We start from the raw sequence: 22312 nt of genomic DNA, 5'->3' as shown, positions 1-22312 counted from the left end.
AAAAAACACATTTTTTTCCCCATTTTTTTTTCAGTGACTGCTGTTGTTTTAAAATCGTGTTTTTTTTTTTGCCCATTTTCAATTTGTTATTCCCAAAAACTTTTTGTAGGTAATTGCACTAAAATACATTTTCGGGAAAAATGGAATCGCACAACAAAAATTACTGAACCACCACAATATAAAAAAAAATTAAAAAAGAAATGTCAAAAATGCTTGTGATTCTCGGTAATAGGGATGTGGGCCCCACCCCCCCCTCAGTCTCCACCCCCCCCCTTCACCCCTCTCAAAGGTCAGTCCAGTTCTATGGGCCGCTTGGGCTGGTGCCAAAAATTTGCTCACACTGTGCCCTGCAAAAAATTCGGGCTTTGTCTCTATAGAGTAAACCCCGGCTTCATCACTGAAGTGCATTTGGCCCTTTGTTGCTCCTTATTTTTATCAATATCCTATAAATTTTCACCACTGTCTTTCCTTAAATTTTGCTTCAATTCTTCTGAGCATCCCAAAAAAAGCAATCTTTGTTTTTCGCCTGATCATGATTGGCATGGCGCAGCCCGACATTTAGTTGAGGCATGGGAGGGGCCCAGGCAAAACTGGGACCGAAACCCAAAACCAAAAACTTTCAAAAAAGGCTCCCTATGCGTTGATGGTGTTTCTAGATAAAAGAATTAGAAAGATTCCCCAAAAAAAGCTACAGCATTTTGGTCAACGAACTTATGCAAACCCGGGAAAAGTCAGAATATTTCGTGACGAGTTATCTCGTTTGTGGCAGCAAAGGTACTGTTTTCCTGACGTTATCTCTCATATAGGGCCTGGGGTTTTTAAAATACTAGATAAAAATAAGTGTAAATGTCAAAAATTTGACCCCTGGTGGTCGTCCAAAATCATTTTTTTTTTTCTGGGGAAAACAAAATGTCAAGCTGTCTTAAAACCAACTATAACTGAAACAAACCCCTTGAAACCCAAAATGCAAATTAAAATATGGGGCCCAAATTTTTTTTGGGTTTTGGCAAGCATTTTTTAGTTTTTTGTTATGAGGCCAGAGAGGGTAATAAACTACAAGCCCCTCCTCTAGGCCCAGTAAACCTGTGAAGGAACCCAAAGGCGACGACAGCATCCAGTTTCCCCCAAAGACCCCTGAAAACAAAATAATTGAGAAAGATTCAAATTTGATTGTGCTTGAACGTTTTTTTGGGAACAGAAGAGGAAAATAGTATTGTCATTTCTAAATGTAAATTTTTTTCATAAAAAAAAGGCCCCAAACAGCTCTGTGAAAGATCCCAGTGCACTCGAAAAAGGAAACGTAATCCTATCCCCCTTTTTTGGCCCAATCCAAACTAAAATCTTCAATAAGGGACACCCCTGATGAAGAGGTTTTTAGCAATCAAAAAATCTGGAAAGATTCCCCAAGCTAAACTCCCAGTTTTTTTCCCAAACCCAAACTAATAAAAACCCCAAAAAAGTCTAAAAAATTTCAGTGCATTTATCTCATTCCCCGGCAGGGAAGTGTAATGGCGTGCCGGTTTTTCTTAGCGGAGCTAGGGGTTAAAAACGCATTTATAAATTTGGGCAGTAAAAAATGATCGAGGTTCTAAATTTTTTCCGAAATAGCTTGTTCTTTGGGCCCGTAAAAAATTAGATCCAAGGGTAATCCATTTTGTGGGGATCCAAAACTTATATATTTGGGCCTAGTCCTTTTTCCATTATTTGGATATAACACCATTTTAAAAAAAAGGTTATTAAGTAATCTGTTGCAATGTCATGTATGAGGCAATACAGTTTATCTTTTTTTTTTGTTGTTTTTTCTGGAGATTTGTTTTCAATGCGAAAAGTCTTTTGCTTCCCGGGTTTAGTAAATTGGGCCCTTCCCCGATCTCACGACCCTTTTTTGGCGTAAAAGGTTACCATTTTCCCCCATTTCCCTTCCATTTCTTAATTCTTGAATTCTTTTTATTACCCCAGAATCCCCAAAAATTTCCCGGAAAAGGGGAAGAACACTTTTTCACAAAAAAATTGGCACTGAAAGGGTTAATTTCCCCCATCCCCCCCACTTCCAATCGCCCCAAAAAGCTTTCAAGGACTTGCCCCTTCCTTTCCTTTTTTTAGTGATTTTCAGTTTCAGGAAATTAAAACCCACACACAACACAAAACCACAAACAACAAAAAAAAACAACAACAAACAAACAAACAAAAAACCAAAACCAAACTTCAACAAAAAAAACAAAAAATTTAGTCACTTTAAAAAAAAAAAATTCGATCCTTTTTTTTAAAAACGGCTTTTCCCGTGACTCAAAACTTTAAAAACCTTTTTTTTTCAACCCTTTAAAAAAAAATTTTGAATGTCCCTTCTTCAGTTTCCATGACCTGTACAGCCGGCCAGCACAGCCAATATAAATGCACGAAAACTAAAAAAACAGATCTTTTACATGACAGCAACCAGAGCACCCAAGTTCCTCCAACCCAAAAAAAGGGGGCGGCCAGGGTGATGACTTTTTTTCTGAAAAAAAGAAAAAACTTCGTTCAGAAACAAGTTAAAAAGATGTGAGTCTTCAGGTAATATGTATTCCTTTGATTTAAACAATACTTAAAAAAAAAACGAATACACTGTGGTGCCTCCGAGGGTGTGGATGGAGGAAGGGGCTGACAGTATTTATGGAGGCCCATATTTAAAAATACTTTCATCACCACCGAAACATTAACTTTCCATCACCCCTGAAAAATGTGTTTGTCAAACGAAAGTTTTGTGTTGGAAAAAGTCATTGTAGAAAAAGCCACATGTGGATCTCTTGTTTACAACATACTACTTCTTTCTGCTTCCCCATTTATCAGACATCTAAAACATATCCATTTAAGTTTAAAAAATGCCTGTCTTTATCACACCCTTTCTGCTTTGTTAAAGGAAACATTATTTCCAGTTATTTTTTAAAAACATGATCCCCTTGCAGTTTTGGGAAACTTTTCCAATAAATGAAACTAATCAAAATTTCAAAAATTCCCTCTTTTCTATGATTTCCGCTTCGATGAATAAACAAACATTACCAAAAATTCTTTTTTTTCTCTCTTATTTTCCTTGTCAACAAGGAATTACTGCAATGAGATGATGGGGTTTAAAATGCTTGCATCAAAATTGTATTTTTATGTCACCATCAAAAAGCAAAATTTTTAAAGTCTTTGAAATGTGCTTTGTAGAATCTTGCTTTTCACCAAAATTTTATTTTTATGTCCCATCAAAAGCAAAATTTTCAAAAATCTCTTTAAAAATGTGCTTTGATTACTTTTTGGGCCCTTTTCCTAAATCCTTCATAGGTTGTTTTTAAAATTTCAACATTTTTTTATGTAAGTTGTATCAAGCTTTTAATTATTTCCCTTTTCTGACTTTTCCAATAGGTTTCATAACACCCTGTCAGGTCAGGTCTTAGATTGCTAGGTAACCGTAATCCAGTACACCTGTTCGGGTCGGGTTGCCCGACGACTAAAACGGCACTCCCCCCACCCCTTCTGGGGGCTGGTGGGCGGGGGGGGGAGAACCTTTGGGACCATAAAAGGGGCGGTCAGGGGAGCCCCCGACGGCCTCTGCCCACGTGCGGTGCATGCCCCAGCGGGCCCCGGGGGGGTGTCTACCCCTTTGCGAAGCCCGGATCCCGGGGATCTGCGGGAAGAAACCCTTTGGTTAACGGAGGGAAGGGGTTCGCAAGCACTGTAGTGCAGAGAGCAAGATGGACACCCAAAGGATTCTTGGGCACCATCAAACCGTGTTCCCCCGTGTCTCATTTGTTTGCCACTGGGAAATTGGGGGGACCGGAGAGGGGGTGAGGGCACGTTTGGGAACTCCTCTTCACTTTTAAAAAAACTCACGGCGTCTCAGTCCTAAAGAATTTCATCCTTATCATTTCACCCCAAGTCCCGTGGCGACAGGCGAGGACGAAAAGACAGGTGTGGGGACACTGGCGCGCAGCCGCAGACCTGCCGCAGGCGGCCAGGCCCTGGGGTTTTGTCGACGGGCAGGGTGGGCTGGCAGCCGTTGGGTTGAGCGCCCTCTTTAGGAGCACTGTCATCCCTGGCTGAGGAAAGGGGTAGAAAAAGGTTTTCCCCAAAAAATTTCCTGCTCCTTACCTGGCCCCCAACCGGGTGGCGGGGCCCACCACGCGGTCAAAAACAAAGAGAAAGAAAAGAAAAATCACGGGATCGTTCCCTCTCACATTGGTGCTTGGAACATAAGGACTCTCCTGGACAGAGATAACCGCGGACAGACCCCAAAGGAGAACAGCACTAGTTGCATCCGAAACTCGCCCAGATACACTATCGACATCGCAGCCTTGAGCTGAGACTCGGCTTGCAGGCGAAGGCGAGCTCTGTGAACGGGGATCTGGTTTACACCTTCTTCTGGACGTGGACGAGGGAAGCGAAAAGAGCGACGTGAGGCTGGGTGTTGGTTTTGCAGTAAAAACAGCACTTGTCAGCAAGCTAGCTGGAATCCCCCAAAGGAGTCAACGATAGGCCCTTATGACAGAAGAACTCCCACTGGCATCTGGCCAGAAGCACCTCACCATTGTCAGTGCCTACGCCCCAACCATGACCAACCCGGATGAAGTGCAGGCGAAGTTCTTCGAGGGACCTTCACTCTGTCATTGCTGCCCATCCCCCTAAAGCAGACAAGCTCATCATTCTTGGGGATTCAATGCTAGAGTTGGCTCTGACTACATCTCCGGGATGGAAGTGATTGGAAAGCACGGTGTGGGCCACTGCAACCCAACTGGATTGCTTTTGCTTCAGACATGTGCTGAGCACGAACTGCTGCTAACCAACACAGTTTTCTGCCTCCCTACCCATAACAGGACGTCATGGATGCAACCTCGCTCAAAGCATTGGATCTCATCGATTATGTCATCGTCAGGAAACGGGCTAGGCACGATGTATGTGTAACAAAGACCCATGTGCGGCGGCCGAGTGTTGGACAGACCCATCGCCTCTGTAGTCTCGAAGCTGAATATTCGAATCCAGCCCAAAGAGACGCCCCCAAGGCCAGAAGGCTCCAAAACGGCTCCCAACATCGCTAAGCTGAAAACATCCCCATCAAACAGTCCTTTGTGGAGCTGCTGGAAGATCGTCCTGGAATCCACCTCTCTGAACACAAGAATGTGGAGTCTGATGGAGGACCCTGCGTGAGCTGAGTCTATAGTACGCCTTCAGAGACCCCTGGGACCCATGACCAGAAAGCACAAGACTGGGTTTGAGAAAACTGTGATGAAATCAAGCAGCTTCTGGATGAGAAACGCGTCCTGCATCAAGCCCACCTGCGCACCCAAAGTCCCACATCAAAAAAGGATGTGTACAATGCCATCCGCAGGACTGTTCAGCAAAAGTTACGCCAGATGCAGGACAAGTGGGCTCCTGAGTGCACAAGCTGATGAGATCAGGGATATGCTGACAGGCACGATATGAAGAGGTTCTATGCTTAAAAGAAGTCTACGGCCCCACATCCTCAGGATCATACCCCCCTCCTCAGTGCAGATGGGAATACCTTGATCACCGAGAAGGAGACATTCTCAAACGATGGGCTGAGCACTTCAACAGTGTCTTAAATCGTCCTTCCTCCATAAATGATGAAGCCATAGACCGTCTCCCACAAGTCCCCCACCAACGAAGCACTGGACAATCCGCCAACACTTCTTGAGACCCAGAAAGCAACCCGTCTGCTATCCAGTGGCAAAGCACCTGGCTCAGACTCCATACCAGCAGAGGTCTACAAGGATGGAGGCACTGTGCTGACTGAGAAGCTTCATCAGCTGTACTCACTCATGTGGAAAGAAGAGACGATCCCCAAGGATTTCAAAGATGCATCTATCATTCACTTGTACAAGCGAAAGGGGAACCGGGCAAGCCTGTGATAACCATCGGGGCATTTCCTTGCTCTCCATCGCAGGCAAGATACTTGCCAGGATCCTACTAAACCGCCTCACAGCACACCTTGACCAAGGTCATTTGCCTGAGACCCAATGTGGATTCCGGAAAGAGCGCGGAACCACCGACATGGTGTTTGCTGCAAGGCAGCTGCAAGAGAAATGTCAGGAGCAAAATGCTGATCTGTTCTCCACCTATGTCGACCTCACTAAGGCCTTTGACACCGTGAGTAGAGAGGGACTGTGGAAGATCATGGCCAAGTACGGATGCCCTCGGAAATTTATTTCCTTGGTCAGCCAATTCCATGAAGGCATGCAGGCTCGAGTCCAGGACAATGGCGAAACATCTGCTCCTTTTGTTGTCACAAATGGTGTCAAGCAAGGCTGCGTCCTGGCTCCAACGCTGTTCAGCCTCATGTTCTCTGCAATGCTTACTGATGCCTTCAGAGATGGCGATGTTGGAATCGGCCTAAAGTACCGAACAGATGGCAAGCTGTTTAACCTCAGAAGGCTTCAAGCAAAAACGAAGGTCATGACAGACATCATCAGAGACTTTTTGTTTGCTGATGACTGTGCCCTCAACGCTGGATCTGAAGCTGACATGCAACTCAGCGTCGACAAGATTGCCACTGCCAGCAGGAACTTCGGCCTTACCATCAGCACGAGGAAAACTGAAGTTCTCCATCAGCCAGCCCCAGGGAAACCCTACGTTGAGCCCAACATCACAGTCAACGGTCAGAGACTCAGTGCGGTGGAGCGGTTCACATACCTTGGCAGCACACTGTCACGAAATGCGACCATCGACGATGAAGTGAATGTCAGGATTGCAAGAGCAAGTGCAACTTTGGTAGACTCAGTGCAAATGTCTGGAACAGAAGAGGCATTAGTCTTGAGACCAAGCTAAAGGTCTACAGAGCAGTAGTTCTCCCCACACTACTGTACGGCTGCGAAACTTGGACAGTGTACCAACGACATGCCAAGAAGCTGAACCACTTCCACACAACATGCCTCAGGAAGCTACTGAACATCAAGTGGCAAGACAGGACCCCCAGACACAGAGGTGCTCGCAAAAGCCACCCTTCCCAGCATCTTCACCATCCTGATGCAGTCCCAGCTTCGCTGGGCTGGACACGTGGCGCGCATGCCAGACCATCGGCTGCCAAAAGGCTCTTCTATGGCGAGCTGCAACAAGGGAAGAGATCACACGGAGGTCAGAAGAAGCGCTTCAGAGATACTCTGAAAGTCTCTCTGAAAGCATTTGATATCAACCCTGACTCCTGGGAGGATTCTGCAGTGGACCGTAACAAATGGCACGCTGCTGTGCACAAAGGCGCCAAGTTGTGCGAGGCCAACAGGACTGCTGCAGCTGTTCAGAAGAGGCAGGCCAGAAAGTCACGGGCAAACAAGCTCCCTGACAATGATATGTCTGTCTTTGTCTGCCCCAACTGTCAGCGAACATTTCGTGCGCAGATTGGACTATTCAGCCATCTGCGCACTCACAGATAGACTCATGAGCATCCTTCCCCCCACCCCACCACCACCCTCCCCCCATCCCCCATCTGGATGACAACGATGGTCATCATCGATCTCGATGGACACACCACCACTTCATAACAAATGAAGCGCTGTTCTTCCATCTCTTCACCCTCACCCTCATTCAGACTTCTATCCTGTACAACATCTACTTGAAAAACAGGAACCAGGGTAGAATGTCCCTGAAAATTTTTGTCATCGCTGTTGGGGACAGCCTGAATGAGCGGTATCGACAATACAGTCTTCACTGTCCAGACTGAGTGGCAAGCAGAATGAACACTTCTCCTGCCCTCTGCCACCCATCCCCAGTGGCAGGAAGAACTACAGGAAGTGTCATGTATGCAGTGCTCGCAGCAGGAGACACCCGGACGTCCAGATTCGGCAGACCCCCAACTGGTGTAAAAAGTGTGGGGTTTCCCTCTGTGACAAACTCTGCCAACCCAACAAGACCATCACCTGCTTCCAATTATACCACTCAGTGCAGAACTACACTGACTACTAGGAAGATGGTGCTTGGGGACTGAAATATCCGGTGTGCCAGTGTGCTCTTTTTTTTTCTTTTTTTTTCCAATTTCCCATGTGTAACAATTTGTAACATTTGCACATAATATCATTTGTAATTTACTTTTTTTTAAAATACTGAGCAATACCCACTTTATTCAAGTTATTTTGTGCATATACAGACCTTTTCCCCTGTGACTGTGTGTTCATGGAGCTGATGAAAGTATATGACTGTAAGGTGATCCTGACTTAAAAATTTGGAATATTTTCAACATGGCACATATAGCAAGCATATTCAGGTAGGAACTTTCATATTTTGGCATGAACTAACCCAGCATGTCAATAACCTGTTCTGAAAGTTTCATTTTGTTCCTTTGTGTTTTGTATTTTTTGTGATTTTTTTCTAACCCCTTACAAATGGGCTGTCTGTGGGGAAAAGCAAGGGAGAAAACTATCTGTCCCGAGTGAGTTAAGGAACTTATTGTTTGACAGTAGAAGAAAATAGACAATTGCAATTCCTTAGGCTCTGGGCGAAACCTGGCATTGTGAAATTGCATCACAACATGTACGTCATGGCATGCTTGTGTCATAATAGCTGTGTAAGAGTGACCCTGGTAACATGTAAACAAGTTATCCCTTGAGGAAGGAACGTGATCGATCCGAAAATTTGGAATATTTGACAGATTGACGTGTTTGTTTTCTTTTCTCTTTATCTATCTATCTATATATATAGATATATATATAAAGAGAGAGGGGGTATGTGTGTGTATATATATAGAGAGAGAGAGAGAAAGAGAGAAAGAGAGAGAGAGAGAGAGAGAGGTGTTAAAATGACATTCATCCACTTCACAAAAGTAAACACAGCCACACTGATAAACACACCCATAAATGTGTCAGTGTGCTTGTGTATGTGTTTGTTTGTGTGACAGGTGGGTGTCCTTTTAACATGTATTTGTTTTTATGCTGCTCTACAACAACATGTTTTCTTAAATTTTGATATCATTTAAATTCTTATTACCTCTCTCTCTCCTTCCCTCTCTTTCTCTCCCTCCCTGCATCCCTCTCCTGTCACATGTATACTGCATGTGAACGCAAGCCAAAAAGCTATAGTACTTAAAGCACACCATACATATTGCATAGTGTGTTACATTTGTGTGTGTGTGTGTGTGTGTGTGTGTGTGTGTGTGTGTGTGTGTGTGTGGTAAACCTTAATGTTGGCATTTTCTCGTCAACTACAAGTGGCATAGGAAATTAACTAGGAAGGATGGTATGTATAAATAAGACCTTTAAAGTCATCCCCTTTATGATGTGGAAGACAGGATGAGAGGAAACAGGTTAATGTCATTATTTGGCAAAATATAAAAAGCCAGACAGAGATTATAATATGCATTCATTTTAAACCAAACATCATCTTGTGACTTGGATAATGGCACAGCATAATCCCAAAATAAAATCAAAATCGGTGTTTATAGGTCAAAGTCACAACCTGGCATATGATACTGACAGGAAACATTTCTGCATGAAAAAGGGAGAAGGTCTTCTATATAGTCTTCAGCAAACTTGGTACAATAATTGGTCATGGTGAAAACAACCTGTGAAAAGAATCTAGTCAAAGATCAAGGTAACAATATGGCCTATCTGGAATTTGTAAAGGATAATCGCAAACTTTTGTTTTTCATCCAATTTTTATTCAACAAGGTGTGCCATCTAGTGACTTGTTTTGGCCAGAACAATGTTTTTTAAATTCAAGTGTCAAAAGTCAAGGTCAGAAGTGTCTTTTTGCCTAATTATCCATTTCAGAGTTTTTATTCTATTCATTTGCTTATTTGTTCATTTATTTACTTATTTCTTAATTCCTTCGATGGATTAAGTATATATCACAAGTAAGTCTTGATTGATTGATTGATATGGATACTTTTACAGCACCTATTCTTGGTGTGAGACCAAGCTCTAAGCGCTTTACAAACATGGGCTGCCTACCTGCGTAGAGCCGAATGACGGCTGCCAATGGGCGCTCATCATTTGCTTCCTGTATCATTCAATCAGATTCCAGGCATGCACACATACACACTCAGACAGACATGTAACATTTTACGCGTGTAATCGTCTTGTTTATTTACCCCCACCATGTAGGCAGCTATACTCCGTTTTCAGGGGTGTGCATGCTGGGTATGTTCTTGTTTCCATAACCCACCGAACACCGACATGGATTACAGGATCTTTAACATGCATATTTGATCTTCTGCGTGCGTATACACACAAAGGGGGTTCAGGCAATAGCAGGTCTGTACATGTGTTGATCAGGGACATTGGAAAAATTTCTCTTGTTGAGTTATAGTTTTTTTCTCCCAAGAACTGAAACAAGTCTTCTTCAAAAAGGTGATGCCATGATGGTCTCAGACTAGCAATCTTTTTAAATGTTTGAAGAAATCATGAATGAGTTTTGAAGAAAACTTGGAGAATGATTCAGAGGATAAATCTGATAATTCTGATGAAGAATAGGCAGAGGTTCATTGCATCTTTATTGTTTGTTTCCATTTTGAGTGCTTGTGAGTTTGCTTGTTTCTTTGTTTTGTTTGTTTGTTGTTGTTTTGTTGTTGTTGCTGCTGTTTTTAGAAATATTCAGAAAATATAATCATGTAATATATTCAATAAATACAAATCACAATGTGTTTTAGAAAACATTTGAAAATAAGCCCAGATTCAGATCACTTTCTTTTTTGTGTCTTATGGGTTTCATGCAAGGATCTTTTTCTTATTATCCCCCCTCCCCCACCCCCCAAGTCCAAAAAAATTTCATGGTAAGGGGACAGTAGTGGTTACAATATTTTCAAGCACTGAAAGACTTATGGTCATAATGTGGTCAACTGAAGAAAAATCTGTTTTCAAAATACAGAAGAAAAGCAAACCTCATTTAGTGGAACCATCGTTCTGACATCTTCAACTGAACCAACACAGTGCTGTTCAATTCAATCCTGATATCCAAACTAAAGAATTCCAGACAAGGCTTTCAGTTTTACCACTCACCTCAAGGACCTTGGTACGCAAAGCCCCAATCATCTGCTCAAGGCACAACACCACACTGACACCACTCCCACCACTCATGTTGGTGAGGATGGTCTTTCCCAAGCTGTTCAAGTGGACTTGCCAGAACTTGAGTCGTTTGGCATGTCCTGTGTGGCTACTGCCGCTCTGTGTGGGGCCACTTGGAGCAATTAGCAATAGGGGATTGCCTGGAAGCTTTTTCTGCATCAACAAACAGCATTTGTTGCATTCAATACATTTGCAATCCACACACATACACACAGATATTGATCAGGCTGACCTAGCAACCCTTACATGAACTTTAGAGTAGCATTTTCATTATTTGAGAGTAACAAAACTGTGTCTATGAGTAGCAGTAACAATGCTTGCCATGTCAAAAAATATTTTAAACAAACATTATTTAACATTCCTCAACATTATGACTGGCTTTGAGTTTTATCAAAGAAACTGGCAAAATAATTTGAATGCAAACGTTTATTTAACTCACTCTGGACGAAAGGCTTAGATTGGGGCCCTACTGTTCACAACTTCAGACAACGGGCCCTGATCAGGGCTTTGATAGTTTAGAATTTTTGGAGTGGCACCTAATCTCCATAATGACATTATGAGCTAAGAATATCTCAACTGACCTTTCCACTCTCTACTGCGAGCAATAAATGCAGTGTGTGTTGCTGTGCTCGCGAGCAGGAGAGGTATTTTCAAGGTGAATGGTTCACCTGAACAGTGTGTGTCAACAATGGCGTCTAACCCAGTTTCATCTCAGTCACAAGGCAGACAACAGAATTAGATGATAAAGGGACCCTATCGAGGCTATTTAATGTTCTGAATTTGATCTGTTTGAAACTCTTTGTGCTTTCCTGGTTTAATTTACAAGTCATCAGTGTGTGTACAAAAAAATATGGATACTTTCATCTCAATGCATGATAGCATAGGAAGGGAGGAAGTTTTATATTTTGTCCCCAACTAACTTGTTATGTAACTGATCAGTTTGGAAGTTTTCAATTCATAAATTCTAACATTTGCTTTTTGGCGATTTATTTCTTACCCATACAAACTGTGGGCAAAGTCAGGGTAGCTAACTGGCAGTACTAATTGAGTTAACAAAATATTTACAACTGAATCAAATTCTTTGAATGAACCCTTTCACTTCAAGAGCTAATTGTGATTTTTGCATAATAATCACCAACCTCTAAAAAAAATTCACAAAAAATAAAATAATCCTCAAAAGTATGTAAAATGCATGTTTTCTTGAAGGAAAAACGAACGGAGAATATCTTCTTCTTCTTCTACTTCCTTCATGGGCTGCAACTCCCATGTTCCCTCGTATGTACACAAGTAGGCTTTTGCATGTATGACCATTTTTACCCTGCCATGTAAGCAGCCATACTCCGTTTTCGGAGGAGTGCATGCCGGGTATGTTCTTGTTTCCATAAATGACAGAACGGTGACATGGATTACAGGATCTTTAATGTGCATATTTGATCTTCTGCGTGCATATACACATGAAGGGGGTTCAGGCACAGACAGGTCTGCACATATGTTGATCTGGGAGATCAGAAAAATCTCCACCCTTTACCCACCAGGCACTGTTACCAAGATTCAAACACGGGACCCTCGGATTGAAAGTCCAACGCTTTAACCACTCAGCTATTGCAGAATGGAGAATATGATCATCATAAGTTCAATGTTGACAGGATAACTCCCAATCACGGAAAGATAACTTGGATTTTCAGAAGAAAAAACATACAAAATATTTTGACTAAAAAAAGGGAAATTCAAGTTTGTTTATTTTATGGGTGGAAATGGTGCAAGAATATTAGCAAATGTATTAGACACAACAATCAAGTGCAATTAAGTTGATTCCCCCACTTTCATGATGTTTTGAACATTAACATTCACATGCACCCCCACATACACCCTCTCAGCCAAACACTGACAAACACTATCACACAATAGTACAACACAAAAGCTCACTGTAAACTATATTTTGGCTTGAAGCTTTCATCTGGAGGGTTTCATAATAAATGAAAACCCCAAAATGAAGGTTTCAAGCTAAAATAATGTTGTTTTTTTCTACACCCACTTCTAACATGACCCCGTCGCCTTCCAGCTGATGTACTTGTAGCATGTAATCATCACCAGGATAACCAGAATCACTTCATCTGATCAACAACAATATCACCTTCATTTTCTATCAAGTTTTCATAGTTGCTACTGTCCATGTAGTGCAGAAAATCAAACAAAATTCTAGCCATCTCTTCTGTACCGTACGTCCTGGCAGCCAAGTTGACATGCTCCTCAACAGCTTTTCTTTTCACAAAACTGCATCAAAATCAAGCCAAAACTTGCTGAGGTATTGCTTCCAATGCTTATCAAGGCAGTCACCATTTGGAGCAAAGTAAGTGTGTGCCAACGAGTGGCTGGGCAGTAGATAATGCAGTTAACCCTAAACCTTGGATACGTCTGCGGTTGTAAGTGAAAAGCTTAAACCTTAGGGTTGTTTTTTTTCTGTTCCTTCTCCCTTTTTTAGTTTTTAAGTCCAAGCGATAACCAGAATACCTCTAGTTTTGAGTCATATGTAAGTGTTGTGGGTTTTTTTCAGTTGATGCCACATGATTTGGGGGTGCTGAATCCAAATCTGTTGAAGCCCAGTTTGTAGATGTTAAGTGTTGCCCAGTGCTCAGCTGGCTACAATACTGCTTCATGCACGAACTGGAGCAGACGCCTTTTTCACAGCCAACCTGCAAGTCTTCAATGACTTGCACAGAATGCGTGACACCATTCAAATTGTAAATGCAAAGCCCATTCGAAACAAATGCTCCAAACATTTATAAAACAAAATCTATGTATCATTCATTGGCAGATTATGTCTGTTGTGCTTACATACAAACACTTAAATCATCTAGAAGCATATTTGATTTTAGTTTAATCGTTTGTCAGTGTGGGGATTTCAACTCACAGCACATGCAGTAAAGTGGATGACAGTTTTACTACAGAGATGGTGTCCAACCACTGCCATGCTGAGGTAACTCTATGGCATAATACTTTTAAAATTAAAATTTGAAACGTAAGCTGTTATGCGACCGCCCGTCATTTTCCGAGGTGCTGTTCTCGAGCACACATCACATGTCGCACACACAGTCAGCCGCCTAACATTCTACTGTAAGTACTCCGTTTAAAATGTGTTGATGATTAGTAAATTGTCCGACATTGCTGTTGTTCATATGAATATGTTGATATTGTCTTAGGTTGGTTTACTTGTTTCAATTACTGCTTTGACATGTAGTCACAGCTCGGCTATGACTGATCTAGATAATCGCCATGTCATGATATGTTTAAGGCAGATTTGAATCTTTTCAACATCACAGTGAGTGACGTCTCCACTTGCTGATAGTTTACTTCACTATTTTAGAACATTTTTGGAATGACGCGTTCTTTCTCATTTGCTCTCGCCAAGGAAGGTTAGGCTTTACTTATCCCATGTTCAGCGGAGGAAATTAAAACGTAAGAGCGCTGGCCTTTAGCTGAATGCACTTAATGGTCAAGCCATGATAGTTCTTCTAATCACTGTATTGAGCACTGACTATCTGGTCTCTCAGTTTGCCAGTATTTAATATTACAGCCACTTATTCTATCATCTTGTTCATTATTCATGTATTATTTCACATGCTGATATCAGTTGTACTGCTACAGTGTTTCACTGACTCTCAATACTATAGCCTCACAGTTACAGTGTGCTTAGTCCTCTGTTGTGGTGATTAAAAGATAGTGTTGGATCAATATCAGCTATTGGTTAAAACCATCTGTGTATCACAGTCTGTTAAATGTAATTTTGCTATCATGCTCTCTCCTATACAGCTTACTCCAGTATAGTGCTACGTGATAACTGATTCATTTGAGTCACTTTGACACAGCTTTACATAATCTATATGGTCATTATACTTTCACTAAATCAGCTTAGCTTCAACCACTATTTAAATGTATTAGAAATGTATAAGAAGTGTTTGGTCTTCACACATATGCATTATCTTATGTTGTTGCTTATTCCAAACCAAGTGGTAGTCTTTCCATGGTAATACTATAATATTTATGTAAACATGTGCTTACTATCCACTTTAATCTGACATGATGTACTTATGACATTTATTGTTTGTGTCTACAATAGGTACTGTCTTCTCCTCTTGTTTTCTTCTCCTTTTCATAATATTCTAAAATAAAACAATAGAAAAACCCTTTGTGACTGGCCTATCATCAAAATTCAACTCATTAATAAACCACTCCCTACCACTCAGTATCACTTCATTACAAAAGCATTTAGAGTTATTGTGTAAAATACAAAATGGTTGCCACCAGATTCGTAAGGTAGTAATATAAGGTGAAGTTTTCCCATCCATTCTGCAATGATGCATAATTCATTAATTGTGATTGCTTCATACCCAATATTTTTCTCAGTCAAAAAAATTAAATGATTCAGATAACAAAGTAATTCATACTATCTGAATTTTATCCTATTTCAGCATGCTTTATAAGATTTTTGCTTTTCCAAGATGGCTACCTTATGAAGATCTTGCTCATGATTGGCATGCTATATGAAGTTGATAAATCTGGCAAAGTGAATAGAACTGTTGAAGAGAACACACAAGCCTTCTTTCTTTCGAGGATTGTAGCATAAAATAATCAATGGTTGCATGTTTAGAAACTTATCAAATACAAAAATGAGCAGTTGATCATGTCCATAAAAGTGTGTTTAGCGACAATGGTTTAGAGTTTAACAATGTGACATTCACAGACATGTGAAAATTTAAACATAAACGTAAAATCTTCAGCTGATTTCTCTCCACTGGGTTGTGAGATGGTCGAGAGACACAATGGCTTATTAAAAGGAGGTTCTGAAAAAATAGAGCTGAGAAAGATTCAACAAGGCTCAGATACTGAAGTTAGTGATATTGGTTGTATGCACACTTAACATCTGATCGACAAGCAGATGACAATGTACACTCTTTGAACTGGCTCATATGCCCTTATTGCTGAAGGCTGTGGGCCAGTTTCTTCATGATGACATCAGCATTTCTGTGATTATCAATGTTGCAAACATTTTCTGATAGATCCCATGTAAGATCATGAAATTCTGGATCAAAATCACTTTCAGAACCTATCAGTATCAGGATCTTTATGAGAAACCTGCTTAAGTGCTTTGCAGCCATGCTCTGGCATTGACGATGTTGCATAGCAGAAACATCCTAATTCACTTAATAACACCGCAAAATACACATGCACTGAATTTACAGGACATGCTAATGAAGATACTTCCCTTTTGCTTGTGGTTTGTGCATTTTCACATCAGCTAAGAAACCATACTCATTTTGTGTAAATATGTAAAAGCACATTTCTATGTATCATTTTTTGCTTGATCATAAACAATTCGGAAAAAAAGGAAGTGAAACACACACCAAACAAAGTATGCACTTCTGCTCATTTTACATTGACTGGAAAAATAAATGCCTCAGTGGATTTTGCTTTGCTGAGTAATCATTTCAGAAACTTACAAGTTTTTGCTGTGTGAGAGCTGTTCCAACAGGATCCCAAGGCCGTTTGAGAAGCAACCCAAGAGACTCATGGGAGAGACTGGGATGCTTCGGTGGTGCTCCACTCACCATCTTTTCCACCAGAGAGGGTACCTGTCAATGACAACCACAAGCATGAAAAACACATTTATGAAGGTCTCATGCCATATCAAGTTTTACTGCCCATCTTAATTTTGGTGTTGATCAAATCCAAATGTCTCTTCCCATTCTTCTTCTCCCTTAACTGTGTGAAGAGTCATTCAAGCGGCGCACACAACTGTTCACAAGATTCCTCCAGGTCTGTTGGTTGTGTGTCAAAGCCTGGGTCTCTGTGAATAGTTTTCCTATCCATTCTGCAATGTTGTCAGTCCTTTTTTCCCCCTGTCCCCCCCCCCTCCCCTCCACCCTCAACTCAGTCTTTTTGGCAATGATTTCCATGCCATATATTGTTGATGTTTCATCCAGTTTTTCAAAAAGCTCTTGCTCACTGCCTGCCAAGCTATCGATGCCACCTGCAAAGTAAAGGTTCATGATCGTTCTCCCTCTAATGCTGACATGGCCACCCCAAGAATATGTTGAACAGTATGGGAGACAGAAGGTAACCCTGACAAACCCCAACCAGATTATGGAACAATATCCCAATAGTATGATCACTTTGAAGTACAATGTAAATGTATGCACAAAGAGTACAAGTCATAAATTGATAAAAGCAAATTTCAAACATATGCTTATCTTCCTTATCTTCAAGTACAAAACTTGACAAAAACTTCAACAATCAACAAAAATGATTTTTCAAATTTTTTATTAATGATAAAAAGAGAGACCAAGCCATTATGGCTCACATTTGATTCATATAAAACAAAAAGACAGGAGAAAATTTCATAATAAAAATCCCAAACACTTGAACAATATACACGCAAGATGAGCCGGAGAAAAGAAACTGCAATATTTTGTTTTATCAATTGATTTCATTTGTAAGTCATATGTTCAGTACTTAAACATTCCTTTTTGGCTCATAGTATGTGTTTGTACATAATATACATCTATGGAATAACTGTGTGTTTCAAAATTTTATGTCAAGTCAAGATTTTATTTCATGATGGTAAACTGAATAAGCAACAATTGCTTTTTTACATCAAGCCATCAATGAAAAAGCAAAAAAAAAGAGAAAAAGTACAGGACACACACACACACACACACACACACACAGAGAGAGAGAGAGAGAGAGAGAGAGAGAGAGAGAGAGAGAGAGAGAGAATGTTTTGTGTAAGTGTCTGTCTCCATGATAAACTTGAGTAAAATCATTTTCTCTAGAAATACTTAGTCAACAACAAATCTGACTAAAAAAACAGAGGAAATTAGTACTTTCCATACATTCTAATCATAATGACAATGCACTTTGTGAGGGGCACAAAAAATTATTAAGAACACAAAAATGTTTCTGCCGAACTGTTGTTGTTAGACTTTTATTTCTTTTTTCTTTTCTTTTTTTTTGCTGCCCCATCATCTGCACCGTTTCAGTGGCATTACTCCCACACCGCTCATTTAGATTCCCCCATACACGGCCACACCCAGGTTCGTCCGTCGCAGTTGCAGCATCGGCAGTCCACAGGGAACCATCAATGTTAGGTCGCCAGGAGGCCACACACCAGAGGAGACCCTGCACTGCTGCTGAGTCACTTCGGTGGTGTTCAGTGGTACATGTTCTGATTTTACGTACTTAGGACACCACCTACTAAGCCCCCTACTAACGACAATAATGGCTTAGTCGCGGAGCCAGACTGAGTGAGTGTCCCTCCCAGAGTGGAGACCGCCACCACGTCCCTCAAACAATAGCCCCCCACGAATCTGCCGATACTGACGACATTGACAGGACTCACCCCAAGCACAGAAGTGGAGGGGTATCGAAACTGAGGTCACCATGAGAGCAGGGCATGAAAGGCCACAGACTTTGAGACTATTTTGTTTTATATTGATGACGATGAAGGAGGAGGAGGATGACGATGATGATGACGATGTTGCTATGGAGGTCCATTTTGGTTTGGGACTGCGTGACAAGGCTGTACTCTATGCTTCCTGTCATAATGATATCCCGGCGTTAACCAGGCCCGAGAGATACAGACACTTGCAGTGTTGGTCAGGTAATTAGAGCAACACACCCAAAGACGCATCCTTGAAGTGGATGACACTCGACTGTGTGGTCCCAGTCTCCCCATTTAAGCCCACAGCACACTCAACTCTGGGTAGGAGCCGGCCACGGGCCGAAAAAACCCACCTCCGCTGGGATTCGAACCCGCGTCCTCCCAGCCGTCAGTCCGCAACGCTAACCACTTTGCCAAGGTGGCTGGTGACTTTTATTTCTTATTCACAAAACTCAGCACTTTTATCAGATAAACAGACACACTCATTAATAGCAGTTATTTTATAATTTTTAGTTCAGATAGCTACATGGTAACTTCTACTTAATATCAAAATTACATTGATGCATACATCTGCACAGAACAGCAAAATCTGCCAAGTAAAGAAACATCCATCTGATTACACTATGTGAAATAATCTTTTTTAAATACTTATTACTCACCTAAAACATCAGATTTAAAATATGATTCAAGGTACTGAAAGGCCATTTGTGTTTTACACTCGGTTTTAAGTTTTCACACTATCTACAATTTGCCAAAGCAGAAAATACTATATTGTGGTCCCTTTTATGTATATAATCAGCATGTACATCGCATTGTTTGCAATGACATATTATTGAAAAGAGGCAAAGGAGGCCGCTGAATTTTATTCAGGGAATGTGTGCACTGGCCTCGTCACTTACTGCATAACATCCACGAATGACCATCTATATCAACAAATATTGATTCAAGATCAGAATTTGACATATTTAACAGGGTTATTACCAATACAAGGACATAGACATGTGAATTTTTTTTTTTTTTTTTTTTTTTTTTTTTTAAAGCATTACAAACCATAAAAATAAATCCATAGCTAAAACCAAAAGGAAAGATGTTTTAAGACTTGTGTGTGATGACCAAATCAATCAAATCAAATTATGGTGCTTAGAGCCTCGCCGACCACTAAGGCCATCTCCAGGCTATCGCCACATTAATACCTACTAACAAGGGTAAAAAAACCCAGTAAAAACAAGTCACCACTTTAAGCTTTCCACTCAAAGTTTAAAAAACCTTCCATAGTTTAAAACCTTCAAATCTGATTTAAAATGTTCACTTCTTTCAAGAAGTCCATCAGCACCCATGGAGGGACATCACGAAACAAGGTCTTCAGAGAAACGGCCGTGTAATGTCTGTGTCTAACGTCATGCAGATCCCAACAGTCAAGGAGCACGTGTTTCACGGTGAGAGACTCATCACAGGGAATACATCGAGGGGCCTCTTCCCCCTTCAACAAGTAAGAATGAGTCAAAAAAAAAAAAGTGTGCCCTGCACACAGTCTGCACAGCACAGACTCCTCATTTCTGTTCTTCACCCCCCGATGGGAGGGTCTCTTTTAGGTCCAGACGGATTTGGAACAGCTTGTTGTCCATCTGGGTCTTCCACTCCCTCTTTCCAAAGATCCTTAAACACTTAACTGACCACAAGAATAAGGGATAGAAAAACAAGACATTATCACATTCACACCTACGAGCATTTCTATTTAGTATTATCAATGATGTCATGTTGTGACTTTACCTTTAACCCCCTTTCACCGCCAGCGAGTTTAGAGTGCAACACTCCCTGGTGCCAACTGATTTTCAAGAAAGAGCAAGAAATTATATCTACCGATTTCAAATTACTATAACTTTTTTTGTTTTTGAACCAAATGACTCCTGTTGTTGTTTTTTTAAGTACAGGAATGATGGAATTTTTGTGTTTTGGAGCAACAAATGATGTTGGTACAAGTGAAATATTTTGAGTTTTGTGTTAATTATTATGTTTTGTTTTGTTTTTTTCAATACAAATTTTGCACTTCGCCACATTACAGACATAAACAAAGACAGGTACAACACAAACATCACTGCCATTCAGTTGAAAACAAAGCAAACTCACCAATTGAAGTCTTCAGTACAACTATATTTCCCATGTAATGGTGTAAACCAGAATATAACCCATGGGAAACACATAAAATGAACTTGGATTTTTGTAGAAAAATGATGATTTCTGTCACTTCACTTCAAGGTTTCACAGTGTCCTCACTTGAAATATCTTACTGTGATGGAACTATACATACACTTTACAACTATCTGATGAAACTGAAATACTACTGGAGTCAGAAAATAAATGAATGGAGGTAAAATATGTATACAAATATGTACACAAGTCTGAACTGTTCACTGTTGGAGACCGTGAATTTTGGTTGCTGCTGCTTTCCCGTAGTCCTCCACAGTATGATACAGTTCAAAGCACAGTGGGACATATTGGCTTCTTGCACATTATGGTTTCAAATGGCAGGTTGAGCAGCCAGTATGTCTGCCAGTAGTCCTTACAACACAGCCCCATCGTGATCTGGAGTGCTGTGTATGCCTTCATTTCAGGGACAGCAATGTCTCTGGCAGCATTCACTGAATGTTGACTGAGTTCAGTGATGCCTGACAGCAGCTCCTCTGCATACAGATCAGACTGGTCAGCCATGAGTTGGAATGCCGACTCTAGGAAGAAAAGCATAAAGAAGTCCACTGGATGGAAGTTGTCAGTGTTGGCAAGGACACCTGAAACACATGAGCAAAAAAAAAAAAAAGGTAAAATACAATCAGTAATAATTATATACAGCGGATTATTATCAGCCAATGATAAATACTGCAAATAAAAGATATTATACTCATAAATAAGTGCACAAATAGCAAAAACATATTTTTACACAGGCATTGTTTTACACAGTGTATCCCCATCATCTTCACAAGAAAAAAAAATGACATAAAATATTTATGTGGTAAATAAACATACTGCTCTTGCTCTTCAATGTCCTACACTTGTCTGATACAATGCACACATAATTTTATATGTGCTACTAGTGAATGAACAGTGCACCTCTGATCTGTCCATAATAAGTGCAACCTAATCTTAGTCACACACACTCTCAGTGACATACATGTGCGAGCACCCCCCCTCACCCCCCCACACCCCTCCACACAGAGCTCTTACTTGTTTTCTTAGTAAAACTTGGAAGCCATTCTGCAGGACAGTAGGGTTCATCCATGTGGTACAACACCCACTGAAACAAATCAGGACTTGGCACAGCTGTTCTACCACGCCCCCTCCTGGTTGTTGGCGTGTAGTCAAGCTGACCCACGGCCATGCTGTGTTCTTGGTCTCCGACGTGACACAGACGCTGCGACTTGAACACTCTTCCCCTTCACTATCACGATCACTCACAGCTGCCGATGTAGTGGCCGTAGCAGGAACATGTGCTCCACTCGTCTGGGCCATGCCCCGTATGCTCATGACTTGGTACTTGGCTCGGTGCCCAGTCACCATCACTATCACTCTCCCCCTTAAACAATGAAAATTTTTCATCATCATACGGCAATTCTTCACCCAAATCTTCATTCTGCTGGCCTGGCTGCAGTCTCATTTGCTCAATAACTTGCTCAGTTGTGAAGTGGCGTCTGCTCATCGATGTAGCCATTTTGGAAAATGAAAAGATTGAAACTGCAGATAAAACTATAATAAATTCACTCAAAAACTTGCAGAAGTACTGAAAAGATGGCGTCACGACAGAAGGGGATTCCCCTAGACACATGCACAAAATATGGCCTTTCAAACCTCCCCAAAA

At 41.1% G+C, this 22312-nt stretch overlaps 1 protein-coding gene across 1 annotated transcript in view; it reads right to left on the bottom strand.

Moving 5' to 3' along the window:
* Positions 1-290: 290 nt before the first annotated feature.
* Positions 291-22312, bottom strand: part of LOC143296103 (KAT8 regulatory NSL complex subunit 3-like) — a 131980-nt gene continuing 109958 nt past the window's right edge. The window contains exons 7-13 of the mRNA XM_076607879.1: positions 16523-16654; positions 10959-11177; positions 5118-5193; positions 3961-4058; positions 3526-3646; positions 1058-1134; positions 291-317 (exon numbers count right to left, since the gene is read on the bottom strand). Of these exons, the coding sequence (XP_076463994.1) occupies positions 291-317; positions 1058-1134; positions 3526-3646; positions 3961-4058; positions 5118-5193; positions 10959-11177; positions 16523-16654 (750 nt within the window). The remainder of the gene's footprint in view (positions 318-1057; positions 1135-3525; positions 3647-3960; positions 4059-5117; positions 5194-10958; positions 11178-16522; positions 16655-22312) is intronic.

The sequence above is a fragment of the Babylonia areolata genome, chromosome 2 (genome assembly GCF_041734735.1).
Source record: "Babylonia areolata isolate BAREFJ2019XMU chromosome 2, ASM4173473v1, whole genome shotgun sequence".
NCBI lineage: Eukaryota > Metazoa > Mollusca > Gastropoda > Neogastropoda > Buccinidae > Babylonia > Babylonia areolata.
This window is presented reverse-complemented; position numbering and strand designations above follow the sequence as displayed.